Source organism: Hippoglossus hippoglossus, chromosome 16, assembly GCF_009819705.1.
Source record: "Hippoglossus hippoglossus isolate fHipHip1 chromosome 16, fHipHip1.pri, whole genome shotgun sequence".
Classification (NCBI taxonomy): domain Eukaryota; kingdom Metazoa; phylum Chordata; class Actinopteri; order Pleuronectiformes; family Pleuronectidae; genus Hippoglossus; species Hippoglossus hippoglossus.
In genome coordinates this window covers 14,856,700-14,873,293 of record NC_047166.1, presented here as the reverse complement: position 1 = coordinate 14,873,293, position 16,594 = coordinate 14,856,700, and the positions used below count along the sequence as shown (strand labels likewise).

Below are 16,594 nucleotides of genomic sequence, written 5' to 3'. Positions count from 1 at the left end.
AATGGAATGGAAATTAGTCATCTCTCATCAGGGGAGTGACAGCGGGGCCACATCAATCTGTAAATGTTTGTCACTTCATCTGCAGGTCTGACCGCGACAGGACGAGATGGATGCTTTGAATTGGCGTCTGTTCTTTGTGTGGCTTTGCTTTAACGGTAAAGTGCATATACAATAATCTTTTATAGTCAATATAGACAATAAGCAATATTGTTCTTTTTTTCTCTTTCTTTGCGATTTGTTATTATCTCTTTCCTGAGAATAATTATTATATTTTTATTTACATTTTATGACAGAAGTTCAAACCGAAGCTTCGTCTTGGACCATTAACTTGCCGTCCACAGTCAAAGGTCACATTGGCTCCTGTGTGGTGATTCCTTGCTCTTTCAGCTACCCAGATAATGGAGAGAAGGTGACTGAATTCACAGGGATTTGGATCGAGGCCCCGAAACTTGTTGTCTATCACCCAGTCAAGTCTAACATCGTGCAGCAGTATCGGGATCGCACAGAGCTGCTGGGAGACATCAAGCACAACAACTGTTCACTGAAGATTAATCCGCTCCAGCAAAGTGACCAAGGACCGTTTTATTTCAGGATTGAGATTGCACACTTTGAGAACTTTTCTTACAAAGCTCACGAAGTCTCCATTATAATGATGGGTAAGAAATACATAACAACTTTCTAAATAGTTACATTTTTACGTGATTCTCTCTTCTTATAATAATTTAAATATTCACTAAATTATATTCCTTTTTATCTGAGCATTCATGAATCACTCATTCAACTTGAGATTTGATTATTTTTTACTTAAATTAATAAACAAAAAATACTTAAACACTTAAAGGAGGTTATGAGATTTGTGTTTGTTCGTTAAATAGTTAGTATGTCAGTAAGTAATAAGTAAGTAAGTAAGTACTCAGCCAATTTCCATGAAATTTGGAGGGGAGGAACAATCTCTATCTGTAAAAATGAAGGGAGATACAACAGATTGTTGTGCAATAATGCATTAAATGTGATACCATAAAATGGTGTGCCTTTCGGCATTCAATAAATTTGGTTATCAAAATAAAATATTAAATATTAATATTTTATTATTAATATTAAATAATAACTTTAATTGATTAAAGTTACCTCGGGGCACCACCCTTCAAAGGAAGGGAAAAGATAGCCAATTTATTGATTCAGTCTCATAAAAGTACTAACTACAAATTTGGAACTCTGATTAACAATTAAATTAATAACTATAACCAAAATTACCATATAGATAGTTAGCTAAATTGAAGGATATGGAGTTCTTGACAGTGTAGAGGTTGGCAAAATTCACTTATGCAACATTAAGAAAAAAACATTTGTGAATGAAAAACATTTATTATGAATATAATAAAGTATAAAAACACAAATTACTAATGGTGTACTTACTAAACAAAGGTATGTGTGTGTGTCTGTGTGAGTCAGCGTGCTTTCAAAATGGCGGCTGGCCAAAATGATAACACCCTTCCCCCCCTATTGGAATGTTTACGACCTGTGGAGATAATTAGGTGAAGAGTTATGCGTGTGTCTGTGTGTGTGCCAAATTAGAGAAAGTTACTAGATGCATGCAAGGAAGGACTGAAGAGCATAACTAACGTTAACTTTCAAAATAACTTGTAACCACAATATCACAGCAACATAAATCAAACTTATAAACATCACACAGAATCGAATAAACAGTCTTGCTTAGCCTAGTATAATTATTAAGCCCAGTTGCGTTACCCGTCCGTGGAAAGGGGAAAAAGAGTTGCTGTGCAGTTCGCAGTTTTGTGATGTCGTCTTGCTGGTTTGTGGCTCCTGCCTTAGTGATTCTGTTGGGCTCAGTTGCTGTTTGAAGTTCTCCAGCAGGACATTGCGTCGCTGCTTGAAGGGTTGGTAGAGCTTGGAGTGCGAGGAGGTTTCCTTGGTGAGATGAGCTGGAAGCTGCAACTCTCCTCCATGAAGTTGATTTGAGTTGAAAGAGTGAGCTGGACCGTCGCCTTTCTCCTCTGAGCGGATTCGTGGAAGGAGCGGTGTGCTCCTCTCGAAGAGGTGAATGGGAAGAGGCTGATGTGAGCTGGAGAAGCCAGGCTTCTTCCCTCGGCGATGCAGGAAAAGAGGCTCGACAGCCTTCTCTCCGTGGAGGGATTGTAGAAAGAGATAGAAGAGGGGGAGACCTGGCCTTATATTGGCCCGGTGACCTCACAGGTCATGGGGTCCAGAGTGACCAATGGGAGTTGAAACCTGTGTCCCTGGGGGGGTTTTCACACCTCTGTGTGACGTTGATGCCCCCTGGGAGACTGAGTTCGGGAGGCTCTGGTTTTCTCCAGACAAAGGACATGCGGCTTCAGGCTTTTGACTACCATATAGGCCGCAGTGTGGTCTCACAACAACCATGTCCCAACAAGATCTTAACAATTCGTTCAAGTAAAATATTGTGTCCACAGGAGTTCTGTCAACATGTTTCGTTAATATCAGACTGAAAAGCTTAGAAAATATTTGAGCATGATATGAATCAGTGGGACCTGCTCTGTAGAAAGATAAAGTGACTTAAGGGCAACTGCTTGACTCAACAGGAAATCTTTTTCGCACAATTCTCTGCAGCATATTTACTAGTCGGTTCCTGGGTTGAGGTTTAACTTACTTTTTTAGTTTTAGCAGGCTAATGGTTCCTTTTATTTTCTGGCAACTATATGCTTTCAATATTCTAGACAAGAGGAACACTTAATATAGTGCTTATCTCCACCAAGGCCCAACTGTCCCCTTATAAAACCACATTTAAATTCACTTTTATTTGGATCTGCACCAAACTGCCCAAACTCATATCAGTCCCCCAAACATGCCTGATTTATAACCAAGATCATCTGAGAAAACAACAAAAACATTGAAAAATGCTCAAAATCTCAAAATGTTAAAGAAAGTGAGAAAAAAAATTCTAATCTGGATCCACACCAGAAGTTAATAACAATAACAACTTTATTTATAGAGCACTTATCTAAACCTGGTTACAAAATGCATCTCAAAATACATGGCAATAAAAAAACAAATGAATAAAAGATCAAAGGTAAGCGGATATTAGGGAAATATTCAATTCAATTCAATTCAAATAGCCAAATCATAACATATTAAGGTTGAGAACCAAGGGTTCTTCGCTGGGTCACACCCCACCCCTCCAAAAAATTACATGGAAATTGGTTGGGTAGTTTTTGCGTAATCCTGCTAACAAACCAATGAAAACATTACCTTCTTGGTGGAGGTAATGAACAAGTGAGGACAGAATACAGAACTTCAAAAGACTGCATCATCGCTTTGAACAGATTAAGTGTTTTCCTTTATTTTCATGACAGAATCCTTACAATCACAACCTCTCTTGTTCTTACAGGTAAAGTCGATGTGGATATCTCATTGACAGAGGACGCAGTTGAGGGTCAGCTCGTGGTGGCGTACTGCTCCGTGTCTCCCTCCTGTCCCACCTCCATTCCTGTCTTCAGATGGAGTCACTCTGGAGAGGAACATTTTCATTCTCTGCAGTTTGACGACGACCAGTGGAAAGCGACAGCTACTCTGACCTTTCGCCCGACCAACGCTGACCACAACAAGTCTTTACGGTGCACCGCACAATACAGCGGAGGGCAGCAGTGGGAAACATCCAAGCTCCTCAAAGTTAAACGTATGTGTAAACAGCAGTGGTGACAGTACAAGCAGGTGTTTCAAACGTCATAACCTTTGGATGCAGGAGTGTTTCAAGGGGCTTTTGGGGCCACAATCACCTGTTCATGCCGATCTTAGAATTTGTGGAGGTCCTCACATAATTGTCTTATGGACAAGTGTAATCATAGACTGTTTATAATGACAGATGACGTTCCTCCCACTATCCAGAAAGGAAGCCAAAATATCCCTGATGCAAACTATGCCATCTTGCACCGATAGCTTCATCTGTAGCCAGTGTCTGCGTAATAGTGATCAGGGGATAGAACCTCAGTATTGAGGTTCCACCAGTACATTGGAGCCACCAATTGCGAGTCAGCCTTCACTGTCAATCATAACGTTACACCCGTTTTTATAGCATCAAACATTAACACTTGAACAAAGATCGGTTTGATAAGAACAATTTAAAACGACTGAAGCCATCTTTGAGAAAAAAAAATTGACGAGTACATTGACTTTTTGGTTTGGTTTGTGAACTGCAGCCAGCCACTTGGGAGTGATTGAGACATTTTATAAAGGTGTCTATAAAGGTGGTGAGGGGCCCCCCCTTCAGCTCGAAGCCCTGCTTTGCCAACCCTGTTGCATCGCCCCTGACTGGATTTAGGTTTTTGGTAGCCTCTATATAGACTCTTTTTATCTTGTTTATATATGTGCAGTGGCCCCTGTTTCAGCTTTATAAAACAATATAAAATATAAACATAATGTAACATATATTGGTGGAATCACAACCAGTTCCTTTGTTTTCTTGCAGACGCCCCAGTGAATGTGAGGGTTGAGTACAAGTCTGTTGTGAAGGAGGGAGAAGCCATGCGGCTGACATGCACCAGCGATGCTCACCCTCCTGCCAGCAGATATGAGTGGTTCAGTGAAACTGGTGCTCAGCTGCATCGGGGAAACCTCTACACGATGCCAAACGTCTCCAGACACATGGGTGCATTGTACTGTACCGCCATCAATACAGTCGGACGAGACAAATCAAGCCCTGTGCGTCTCACTGTGTTGTGTAAGTACAATCCATGAAATGCAATGATAAAGAAAGTTTTATTTGTTTTATTTGAACATTTGTCATACGGCTAACTCATAATTACTCCTTGTTACAGATGCCCCTGAGATTAAGAGCGTCTCCTCCTGTTCCTCAGAGGGAAAAATGGTAAAGTGTGTGTGCATTGCTAACTCCCAACCTCCCTGCATGGTCCATTTTGTGCTTTCTGAAAGAGTCCTACCAGGCACCAAGATAGAGAGACACGGCCCTGTCACCATTGGAACTCTGGAGGCCGAGTTTGAATCCTCTGAGTTTGTCCATTGTCTGGCAAACAACACGGTGGGCAACGCCAACCTCGTACTCTCCCTACCTGTGAACGGTAAGGAAGTGTTTCAAATTTGAACACATGATATTTCTAATATGCATAAACAACTGACGGTTTGAACTGTGGAATAAGAGGAAAGTGACTGCAGGTGGCTTCTGTTTGGACAGGTGAGATGCAGAATCTCTATATCGCCATCGCCATCGCCATCGGGGCAGGCGCGCTTCTGGTGATACTTTTAATGGCTGTGGGACTTGTTAAAAAATGGTAAGTGGGAATAGAAAACATTTCCTCCCAATGAAAGTGAAGTCCGTGATATGGTAAAGCAGCTTGGTACTGCCCACTTGTGGTAAAATTACAAAATAGCAAGCTTAAAGAAACTTGAAGTTGATTATAAAGATGCTATGATTATTTATTATGATTGATATGATTATTGACAAAAAAATGGACAAATCTCATGTATGAATGTATTTGTCTGATCAGTGACTCTGAAAATGAAATCATCTTTCTCTTGGTTTTGCACGTACGTATCACATCTGTAGAGGCATTGGTATGGTCTTTATGTTAGACATTCATATTTATATATTTATATATTTTCTCTTTTGGGCGTATGTATCTATTAATGCATCTGATACTAGTCAAGCCACTACACTTTGGCCTCTGATGGAGAAGTTGGGTCAATGTCTTAGAGGACATGATAATCTCTGTCTAGGTTTGCAGTTTGCTGGGGCAGCACAGTGGTAAAGTGCTTAGCACTGTTGCCTCACAGCAAGAAGGTTCCCAGTTTGAATCCCAGCTGACTCTGTGGAGTTCTCTTCATGTCTGGGTTTTCTCTGAGAACTCTGGCTTCCTCCCACAGTACAGAAACATGCAGATTGGGGTCCATAGGTATGAATGTGAGATTAAATGATTGTTTGTCTTCAGCCAACCACCTGCAAGATAAGCTGCATAGATTATGCACATGGATGGTGTGACAATAGTTTATTTTTTCTGGATCCTAAATTAAAAGTCCTTACTCTTCCAGTAGGGGAACATCTGGAGAAACACCAACACCTCACATCAGCGCTTTGAGGGAAAACAAAGAAGAGCTCTCTGAATGTGCTACAGTAAAAGGGTGACAGATATTAGCCTCAGTTTGAAACAAGCAAAAGTTTCCTCATGATTTAACATGACACAATCTTGCATAGTCTCATGTAAATTTACTGTGTGTGTATGTTTGCACTCTTCAGAAAAGACATGGACTACGATGTGGTGCCAAGACCTAATCATCATGTCGACGATCCTGTGTATGACAACGTGGAGGCATGTGAAGTTTTCTTTATTCCTTCATTATTTCAGTGAGTGAAGACAACTCTAACTGTTACTTCACTTCCTACACAGACTGAATGGGATGATGCTATCTACGCCAACATGTAACATCGCTGAGTTTGGTGCAGCTGCAGTTCCTCTGTGTGGGGATGGGGGTCAAGACAATCGTAAAGAAAAATAAATACTTATATGCAATTTTCTGTACGTGTTAAACAAGCATGTGATTATTTTCCTGTGTGCTAAAATTCACATATTCATTTTTCAGAAAAAGTTTCCTGTCTTAAAACAACTTTGTGATTCATGCACCCTTGTGTCTGCAGTTATTGTTTCTCCTGTTCAGAACCTTCGCTGTTTGCTTTTCAGATCAACATTATTATATATATAGTTTTTATGACTATAGCTGACATAAAAATATTCCCTGAAGGTGATTCATAGGAAATGATTAAATAAAGTATCACTTTCACAAATATCAGCTGTAGAAACAAAATATGAACTATTGATCCACTCATATCGACTAATATCGGTCTCCAGGAGCCATTTAAGGACAGATACAGATATCATGCCGGTATTTCTGCAGCTGTTCTGATGAATGAATGAATCTGTAAAACTTACAGCTCACATTTCCAGACTGTTTTACATTAGCTGGACCAAAGATGTCTGTCACTGTCCACTCACCACATCCTTATTTTAATAAAGATAACACTTGTTAAAAATAAACCTGGTTTCCTGATATAATAAATTAAACACAGCAGATAGAGTGGTTTAGTAAGGTTTTCATATAAGCTGCAGTTTATTGAGAGGAAGCCTCCTTTTCATCCACACATGTTTAACAGCAGCCATCCTGGACAGGCCACAGACACACACTCTCACAAACACACACGCGCACACACTCACACACACTCACTCGTCTGTCTCCAGCAGCGTGTCCTCTGAGATCACACTCACGGGAGCGACGCTCTCTCTCTGGGGGCTGAAATTGTGGAAGCAGGCGGATAACTTCTCCTCGAAGCCGATCACCGGGTCCACGGAGCAGAGCGCGTCCCCCGGGCAGAAGCTGCCGTCGAGCAGCCCCGTCAGGTCCTGTTGTATATTTAAGCAGCAGTGATGTTGAAGATGATGATGAAGGAATCTCCGCGGACACCGTTCTTGCTTGTATAATAAGGTTTATTACACAGAAGTTACAGGTCAGGACAGGTACCTAGGTATACCCGGAGACGTTCTCAGCCAATGCAGAAGTCTGTCTCTGGGTATATAATATATAAGTCAATATATTATTGGCAGTCGTAGAAACAAACACAGGCAACAAAATTAAATTGAGTTTTTATGCATGATGTAGAGCACATTGAATTTCCCCTATTTATTCACGTGTGTGACTGGAATGAGTTGTTTCTCACCGGAGCAATCTGGAGCCAAACTTATACCTACAGCGATTTAGTATACCTGTATTAAACAGTTATAAATGATAGTTGTTAGCGATCCATTAACTGTTCCCTGGGATATCATGAAAAGAAGGCCTGTCGCACAACGTAAAAGAAAGTGATTAAAAAAATTCATAGTCGCAATCCTCAGTGTGGAAATTAGTCACATCTCATTGAACTTAACACCACTTTGGTTTCAGGGTGAGGAAACACTTTAAAGGTGTTGAGGTCTTAATATACTTTCATTTCCTTATACTTGTATACTCTTAGTTACTGTCATTGCTGTTCAAAGACCTTCAGAGCAATAAAAGTGTAATTATAAAACAGAATAAAGTCAGACAAATTTGACTTGGACACTGAATTTCAGTTTAAACCCTGAAACTGAAGAAACAAGGACAACACAGTTTAACTTCTAAACAATGGAAGTGTGTTTGTGGACGGCGACGACGATGGCGACGACGACGACGGCGACGAAGACTATGACTCAGTGGGTGATGCTTCTGCAGATTCGTCATCCTTGGAAGAAGAAGAAGAAGAAGAAGGACAAGACCACGGCGACACCACCACCACCACCACCGGACTCGTGGAAAGAGAGACCTTCCCGTCAAGAAACGGGGAAATAACATGGTCCTCGAGGGCGTACGGGTAGTGCTCGATGTAACGGAGGGACTGCATGGTCGTAACGTCACGTGCGACAATTACTTCACCTCCTACAAACTCGCGCGGCAGCTCCTGGAGAGGAAGCTCACCGTGGTCGGCACGGTTCGGAAGAACAAGCCCGAGCTCCCGACCGGGCTGCTCGCAGTCAAGGGAAGAGAGGTGTTCTCATCCAAGTTCGCATTCATGCCCACCGCCACTCTGGTGTCCTACATCCCAAAGAAAAACAGGAATGTGGTGCTCCTGAGCACACGGCACCCTGAGGCCGACATCAGCGACCGCGAGGACGGGAAACCGGTCATCGTCCTGTACTACAACCGCAACAAAGGTGGCGTGGACAACCTAGACAAGGTGATCGGAACGTACAGCTGCAGGAGGATGACCGCGCGCTGGCCCCTGGTCGTCTTTCACAACATTCTCGACGTCTCTTCCTACAACGCCTTCGTGATATGGAGAGAGATCAACCCAGACTGGATGCCGGGCAAGCGGAACAAGCGGAGGGTGTTCCTAGAGCAGCTGGGAAAGGCTCTCGTGACTCTGTTCATCGCACGAAGGGAGCGCATCCCCCGCACGGAAGCATCCGCCGCGGTTGTGAAGGCTGTAAAAGCCGCCGCCGCCGCACAGAGAGCTCTTGACTACGACGCTCAACCCGAGTGTCCGGCCTCCTCCATAGCCCTAGCAGGAGCCCCGCTCGGGGCGAGTAAGAGGAAGAGGTGTCAGATATGCCCCAGGAAAAAGGACTGTAAAACTCACAGCGTGTGCCGCGGGTGTAACAAATACATCTGCAAGGGCTGCTCACTGGTCTATTGCCCTACGTGTGCGTCCTAATATGGGGTGGGCTATGTGAGGGGGCCAACAGCCGGGGGAAGCAGGGACAACACAAGGGTTAAGAAGACTTTTAATTCTCAGCAGCTGATCCTCCAGTGACTTTTCATTTACTCAACATGTCATTTCAATCAGCACTTGCTGTAAAAGTTTCATCTTTGCTTAACCTGGATCTTGTCATTGTATTATACCTTTTTTTTTTTCATATCATTTTCGTCCAGTTCTGTGCAGAAAATGTGTAACTAAGACGTAAGCAAGCGTGATGGGGAAATACATTCAAACCTTTCCGTTGATACTGTTTTGACCTCTTGACTTAATTTTAGAGCAGAAGAGTCATTGTTCTCACATTTTAGAAAAACATGTTTGTGTCTTTCTCTGAAGTTTGGTCATGTTGTTTGATGGAGCAAATAAAATCAAACATACACTTCTTAAATAATAAACTACAATTTATCAATTAACACCAAAATATTCTATTGTTGACTTTATTTCATGTACCAACTGTTGAGCACGTCAGGGCACAGTGAAGGGATTTTACAGCGTCAGTGTTTCAATCATCACCTCTTCACTCTTTCTCTTTGAACTCTGAGTATCTATTGAATAATTAGAACCAGCTACACAGAAGTTTTAGGTTCACCACAGTAGGTTTCATTTAAAATCTAAAATTAAATCTAATTCCCCTTGGTCCAAAGAGGGAAGTGAGAGCAGGGGTGGCACAGTTGTGATATAAAAATGGTGATTACAGATGCATAACAGAGATAACTAAAAAAAACTTTTATTACACTTTTATAGTTTGTTTTGTGTGATTTGTGAGTAAAAATATGGGGGAAGAGTTGGAAGTACAGTAAACAGCAAGGGGGGAAAAAGGGATACTGAAATGATGATTAATATGACTTCCCTAATGTCTCATGAGACAAAAGTCAGATTTTGTGTGTAACTTAGTGGACGTGTGGTGGAATAAAAATGGAATGGAAATTAGTCATCTCTCATCAGGGGAGTGACAGCGGGGCCACATCAATCTGTAAATGTTTGTCACTTCATCTGCAGGTCTGACCGCGACAGGACGAGATGGATGCTTTGAATTGGCGTCTGTTCTTTGTGTGGCTTTGCTTTAACGGTAAAGTGCATATACAATAATCTTTTATAGTCAATATAGACAATAAGCAATATTGTTCTTTTTTTCTCTTTCTATTTGTTATTATCTCTTTCCTGAGAATAATTATTATATTTTTCTTTACATTTTATGACAGAAGTTCAAACCAAAGCTTCGTCTTGGACCATTAACTTGCCGTCCACAGTCAAAGGTCACATTGGCTCCTGTGTGGTGATTCCTTGCTCTTTCAGCTACCCAGATAATGGAGAGAAGGTGACTGAATTCACAGGGATTTGGACCAAGGCCCCAAAACTTGTTGTCTATCACCCAGTCAAGTCTAACATCGTGCAGCAGTATCGGGATCGCACAGAGCTGCTGGGAGACATCAAGCACAAGAACTGTTCACTGAAGATTAATCCGCTCCAGCAAAGTGACCAAGGACCGTTTTATTTCAGGATTGAGATTGCACACTTTGAGAACTTTTCTTACAAAGCTCACCAAGTCTCCATTACAATGATGGGTAAGAAATACATAACAACTTTCTAAATAGTTACATTTTTACGTGATTCTCTCTTCTTATAATAATGTAAATATTCATTAAATTAAATTCCTTTTTATCTGAGCATTCATGAATCACTCATTCAACTTGAGATTTGATTATTTTTTACTTAAAGGGGACATATCATGCAAATTCTACTTTGTTAGTGCTTCTACACGTTAATGTGGGTATCTGGCATGTCTACCAACCCAAAAACTCTGGGAAAATCATGGGGGGAGAGGGGGGAGGGGGGAGCTGACTCATTAGCATTTAAAGGAACAGGCACTCAAAACAGGTCACTCTGTGGAGGGCTGTTTTATACAGGGTAAAAAGGGTGCTGTTTGAAATGATCCTTGTGGTATTTTGACCAAAGTATGTTACAGACATTTCATTAAGACCCCAAGGAACCATATCAACTTGTGGTAAAATGGGCATGCTATGTCCCCTTTAAATTAATAAACAAAAAATACTTAAACACTTAAAGGAGGTTATGATTTCATCTGTGTTTGTTCGTTAAATAGTTAGTATGTCAGTAAGTAATAAGTAAGTAAGTAAGTACTCAGCCAATTTCCATGAAATTTGGAGGGGAGGAACAATCTCAATCAGGAGCAGATCCAGCATTTTTTTTCACTTTCTTCAACATTGCGAGATAGGGTATTTTTCATAATTTTAATAGATTTCTCCGAGAATAATTCATGGAACTTGATGATATATCAGGCATGTTAAGGGGACTGTTATTTATGAGCGGGTGAAATTTGGTGCAGATCCAAATAAAAATCAGGATCTGGTGAATTTAAATGTGGTTTCATAAGGGGACTGTTTGGATCGAGGTATGCGCTCCACTGAGTGTCCCACTAGTTGTTATAGCGTTGGAAAGTTCAGGTCATAACTATAACCCCAAAGACAGAGTTGTCAAACAGCACACACTGAGGTGCAGATAGGGATCATTTAAAATGTCTAATTTAAGCAGTGACTGGTCCCTCATTTGTCACTGGTTGGTTTCCCTCATCTGGCTTATTTGATCATAACAGTATAACTTAGGATTCATTTCTATTGACAGATGTGTAAAAATGAAGGGAGATACAACAGATCTTAACAATTCGTTCAAGTAAAATATTGTGTCCACAGGAGTTCTGTCAACATGTTTCGTTAATATCAGACTGAAAAGCTTAGAAAATATTTGAGCATGATATGAATCAGTGGGACCTGCTCTGTAGAAAGATAAAGTGACTTAAGGGCAACTGCTTGAATCAACAATCTTTTTCGCACAATTCTCTGCAGCATATTTACTAGTCGGTTCCTGGGTTGTGGTTTAACTTAGTTTTTTAGTTTTAGCAGGCTAATGGTTCCTTTTATTTTCTGGCAACTATATGCTTTCAATATTCTAGACAAGAGGAACACTTAATATAGTGCTTATCTCCACCAAGGCCCAACTGTCCCCTTATAAAACCACATTTAAATTCACTTTTATTTGGATCTGCACCAAACTGCCCAAACTCATATCAGTCCCCCAAACATGCCTGATTTATAACCAAGATCATCTGAGAAAACAACAAAAACATTGAAAAATGCTCAAAATCTCAAAATGTTAAAGAAAGTGAGAAAAAAAATTCTAATCTGGATCCACATCAGAAGTTAATAACAATAATAACTTTATTTATAGAGCACTTATCTAAACCTGGTTACAAAATGCATCTCAAAATACATGGCAATAAAAAAAACAAATGAATAAAAGATCAAAGGTAAGCGGATATTAGGGAAATATTCAATTCAATTCAATTCAAATAGCCAAATCATAACATATTAAGGTTGAGAACCAAGGGTTCTTCGCTGGGTCACACCCCACCCCTCCAAAAAATTACATGGAAATTGGTTGGGTAGTTTTTGCGTAATCCTGCTAACAAACCAATGAAAACATTACCTTCTTGGTGGAGGTAATGAACAAGTGAGGACAGAATACAGAACTTCAAAAGACTGCATCATCGCTTTGAACAGATTAAGTGTTTTCCTTTATTTTCATGACAGAATCCTTACAATCACAACCTCTCTTGTTCTTACAGGTAAAGTCGATGTGGATATCTCATTGACAGAGGACGCAGTTGAGGGTCAGCTCGTGGTGGCGTACTGCTCCGTGTCTCCCTCCTGTCCCACCTCCATTCCTGTCTTCAGATGGAGTCACTCTGGAGAGGAACATTTTCATTCTCTGCAGTTTGACGACGACCAGTGGAAAGCGACAGCTACTCTGACCTTTCGCCCGACCAACGCTGACCACAACAAGTCTTTACGGTGCACCGCACGATACAGCGGAGGGCAGCAGCGGGAAACATCCAAGCTCCTCAAAGTTAAATGTAGGTGTATACAGCAGTGGTGACAGTACAAGCAGGTGTTTCAAACGTCAGAACCTTTGGATGCAGGAGTGTTTCAAGGGGCTTTTGGGGCCACAATCACCTGTTCATGCCGATCTTAGAATTTGTGGAGGTCCTCACATAATTGTCTTATGGACAAGTGTAATCATAGACTGTTTATAATGACAGATGACGTTCCTCCCACTATCCAGAAAGGAAGCCAAAATATCCCTGATGCAAACGTTGCCATCTTGCACCGATAGCTTCATCTGTAGCCAGTGTCTGCGTAATAGTGATCAGGGGATAGAACCTCAGTATTGAGGTTCCACCAGTACATTGGAGCCACCAATTGCGAGTCAGCCTTCACTGTCAATCATAACGTTACACCCGTTTTTATAGCATCAAACATAAACACCTGAACAAAGATCGGTTTGATAAGAACAATTTAAAACGACTGAAGCCATCTTTGAGAAAAAAAAATTGACGAGTACATTGACTTTTTGGTTTGGTTTGTGAACTGCAGCCAGCCACTTGGGAGTGATTGAGACATTTTATAAAGGTGTCTATAAAGGTGGTGAGGGGCCCCCCCTTCAGCTCGAAGCCCTGCTTTGCCAACCCTGTTGCATCGCCCCTGACTGGATTTAGGTTTTTGGTAGCCTCTATATAGACTCTTTTTATCTTGTTTATATATGTGCAGTGGCCCCTGTTTCAGCTTTATAAAACAATATAAAATATAAACATAATGTAACATATGTTGGTGGAATCACAACCAGTTCCTTTGTTTTCTTGCAGACGCCCCAGTGAATGTGAGGGTTGAGTACAAGTCTGTTGTGAAGGAGGGAGAAGCCGTGCGGCTGACATGCACCAGCGATGCTCACCCTCCTGCCAGCAGATATGAGTGGTTCAGTGAAACTGGTGCTCAGCTGCATCGGGGAAACCTCTACACGATGCCAAACGTCTCCAGACACATGGGTGCATTGTACTGTACCGCCATCAATACAGTCGGACGAGGCAAATCAAGCCCTGTGCGTCTCACTGTGTTGTGTAAGTACAATCCATGAAATGCAATGATAAAGAAAGTTTAATTTGTTTTATTTGAACATTTGTCATACGGCTAACTCATAATTACTCCTTGTTACAGATGCCCCTGAGATTAAGAGTGTCTCCTCCTGTTCCTCAGAGGGAAAAATGGTAAAGTGTGTGTGCATTGCTAACTCCCAACCTCCCTGCATGGTCCATTTTGTGCTTTCTGAAAGAGTCCTACCAGGCACCAAGATAGAGAGACACGGCCCTGTCACCATTGGAACTCTGGAGGCCGAGTTTGAATCCTCTGAGTTTGTCCTTTGTCTGGCAAACAACACGGTGGGCAACGCCAACCTCGTACTCTCCCTACCTGTGAACGGTAAGGAAGTGTTTCAAATTTGAACACATGATATTTCTAATATGCATAAACAACTGACGGTTTGAACTGTGGAATAAGAGGAAAGTGACTGCAGGTGGCTTCTGTTTGGACAGGTGAGATGCAGAATCTCTATATCGCCATCGCCATCGGGGCAGGCGCGCTTCTGGTGATACTTTTAATGGCTGTGGGACTTGTTAAAAAATGGTAAGTGGGAATAGAAAACATTTCCTCCCAATGAAAGTGAAGTCAGTGATATGGTAAAGCAGCTTGGTACTGCCCACTTGTGGTAAAACTACAAAATAGCAAGCTTAAAGAAACTTGAAGTTGATTATAAAGATGTTATGATTATTTATTATGATTGATATGATTATTGCCTAAGAAAAAAAAAATGGACAAAAAAATGGACAAATCTCATGTATGAATGTATTTGTCTGATCAGTGACTCTGAAAATGAAATCATCTTTCTCTTGGTTTTGCACGTACGTATCACATCTGTAGAGGCATTGGTATGGTCTTTATGTTAGACATTCATATTTATATATTTATATATTTTCTCTTTTGGGCGTATGTATCTATTAATGCATCTGATACTAGTCAAGCCACTACACTTTGGCCTCTGATGGAGAAGTTGGGTCAATGTCTTAGAGGACATGATAATCTCTGTCCAGGTTGGCAGTTTGCTGGGGCAGCACTGTGGTAAAGTGGTTAGCACTGTTGCCTCACAGCAAGAAGGTTCCCAGTTTGAATCCCAGCTGACTCTGTGGAGTTCTCTTCATGTCTGGGTTTTCTCTGAGAACTCTGGCTTCCTCCCACAGTACAGAAACATGCAGATTGGGGTCCATAGGTATGAATGTGAGTTTAAATGATTGTTTGTCTTCAGCCAACCACCCGCAAGATAAGCTGTATAGATAATGCACATGGATGGTGTGACAATAGTTTATTTTTTCTGGATCCTAAATTAAAAGTCCTTACTCTTCCAGTAGGGGAACATCTGGAGAAACACCAACACCTCACATCAGCGCTTTGAGGGAAAACAAAGAAGAGCTCTCTGAATGTGCTACAGTAAAAGGGTGACAGATATTAGCCTCAGTTTGAAACAAGCAAAAGTTTCCTCATGATTTAACATGACACAATCTTGCATAGTCTCATGTAAATTTACTGTGTGTGTATGTTTGCACTCTTCAGAGAAGACAGGGACTACGATGTGGTGACAAGACCTAATCATCATGTCGACGATCATGTGTATGGCAACGTGGAGGCATGTGAAGTTTTCTTTATTCCTTCATTATTTCAGAGCGTGAAGACAACTCTAACTGTTACTTCACTTCCTACACAGGCTGAATTGGATGATGCTGTCTACGCCAACATGTAACATCGCTGAGTTGGGTGCAGCTGCAGTTCCTCTGTGTGGGGATGTGGGTCAAGACAATCGTAAAGAAAAATAAATACTTATATGCAATTTTCTGTACGTGTTAAACAAGCATGTGATTATTTTCCTGTGTGCTAAAATTCACATATTCATTTTTCAGAAAAAGTTTCCTGTCTTAAAACAACTTTGTGATTGTTCAGAACCTTCGCTGTTTGCTTTTCAGATCAACATTATTATATATATAGTTTTTATGACTATAGCTGACATAAAAATATTCCCTGAAGGTGATTCATAGGAAATGATTAAATAAAGTATCACTTTCACAAATATCAGCTGTAGAAACAAAATATGAATTATTGATCCACTCATATCGACTAATATCGGTCTCCAGGAGCCATTTAAGGACAGATACAGATATCATGCCGATATGTCTGCAGCTGTTCTGATGAATGAATGAATCTGTAAAACTTACAGCTCACATTTCCAGACTGTTTTACTTTAGCTGGACCAAAGATGTCTGTCACTGTCCACTCACCACATCCTTATTTCAATAAAGATAACACTTGTTAAAAATAAAACTGGTTTCCTGATATAATAAATTAAACACAGCAGATAGAGTGGTTT

General features: G+C 41.0%; 1 protein-coding gene across 1 annotated transcript; it reads left to right on the top strand.

Moving 5' to 3' along the window:
• The first annotated feature begins 10,291 nt into the window (after positions 1-10,291).
• LOC117776418 (sialoadhesin-like) lies at positions 10,292-16,159 on the top strand. Its single transcript, XM_034610305.1, has 9 exons — positions 10,292-10,340; positions 10,477-10,836; positions 12,915-13,202; positions 13,992-14,243; positions 14,341-14,601; positions 14,715-14,805; positions 15,582-15,671; positions 15,787-15,859; positions 15,938-16,159. The coding sequence occupies exons 1-9, from the start codon at positions 10,292-10,294 to the stop codon at positions 15,971-15,973; spliced, it is 1,500 nt and encodes a 499-aa protein (XP_034466196.1). The 3' UTR covers positions 15,974-16,159.
• The last annotated feature ends 435 nt before the right edge of the window (positions 16,160-16,594 follow it).

What these genes read in the sequence shown, in the direction of transcription:
- LOC117776418 (XM_034610305.1), top strand. Translation starts at nt 10,292, where the DNA reads ATGGATGCTTTGAATTGGCGTCTGTTCTTTGTGTGGCTTTGCTTTAAC. An exon ending in TGTGTGGCTTTGCTTTAACG is followed by an intron (nt 10,341 to 10,476) that starts GTAAAGTGCATA and finishes TTATGACAGAAG; the next exon opens with TTCAAACCAAAGCTTCGTCT. An exon ending in ATGTGTATGGCAACGTGGAG is followed by an intron (nt 15,860 to 15,937) that starts GCATGTGAAGTT and finishes CTTCCTACACAG; the next exon opens with GCTGAATTGGATGATGCTGT.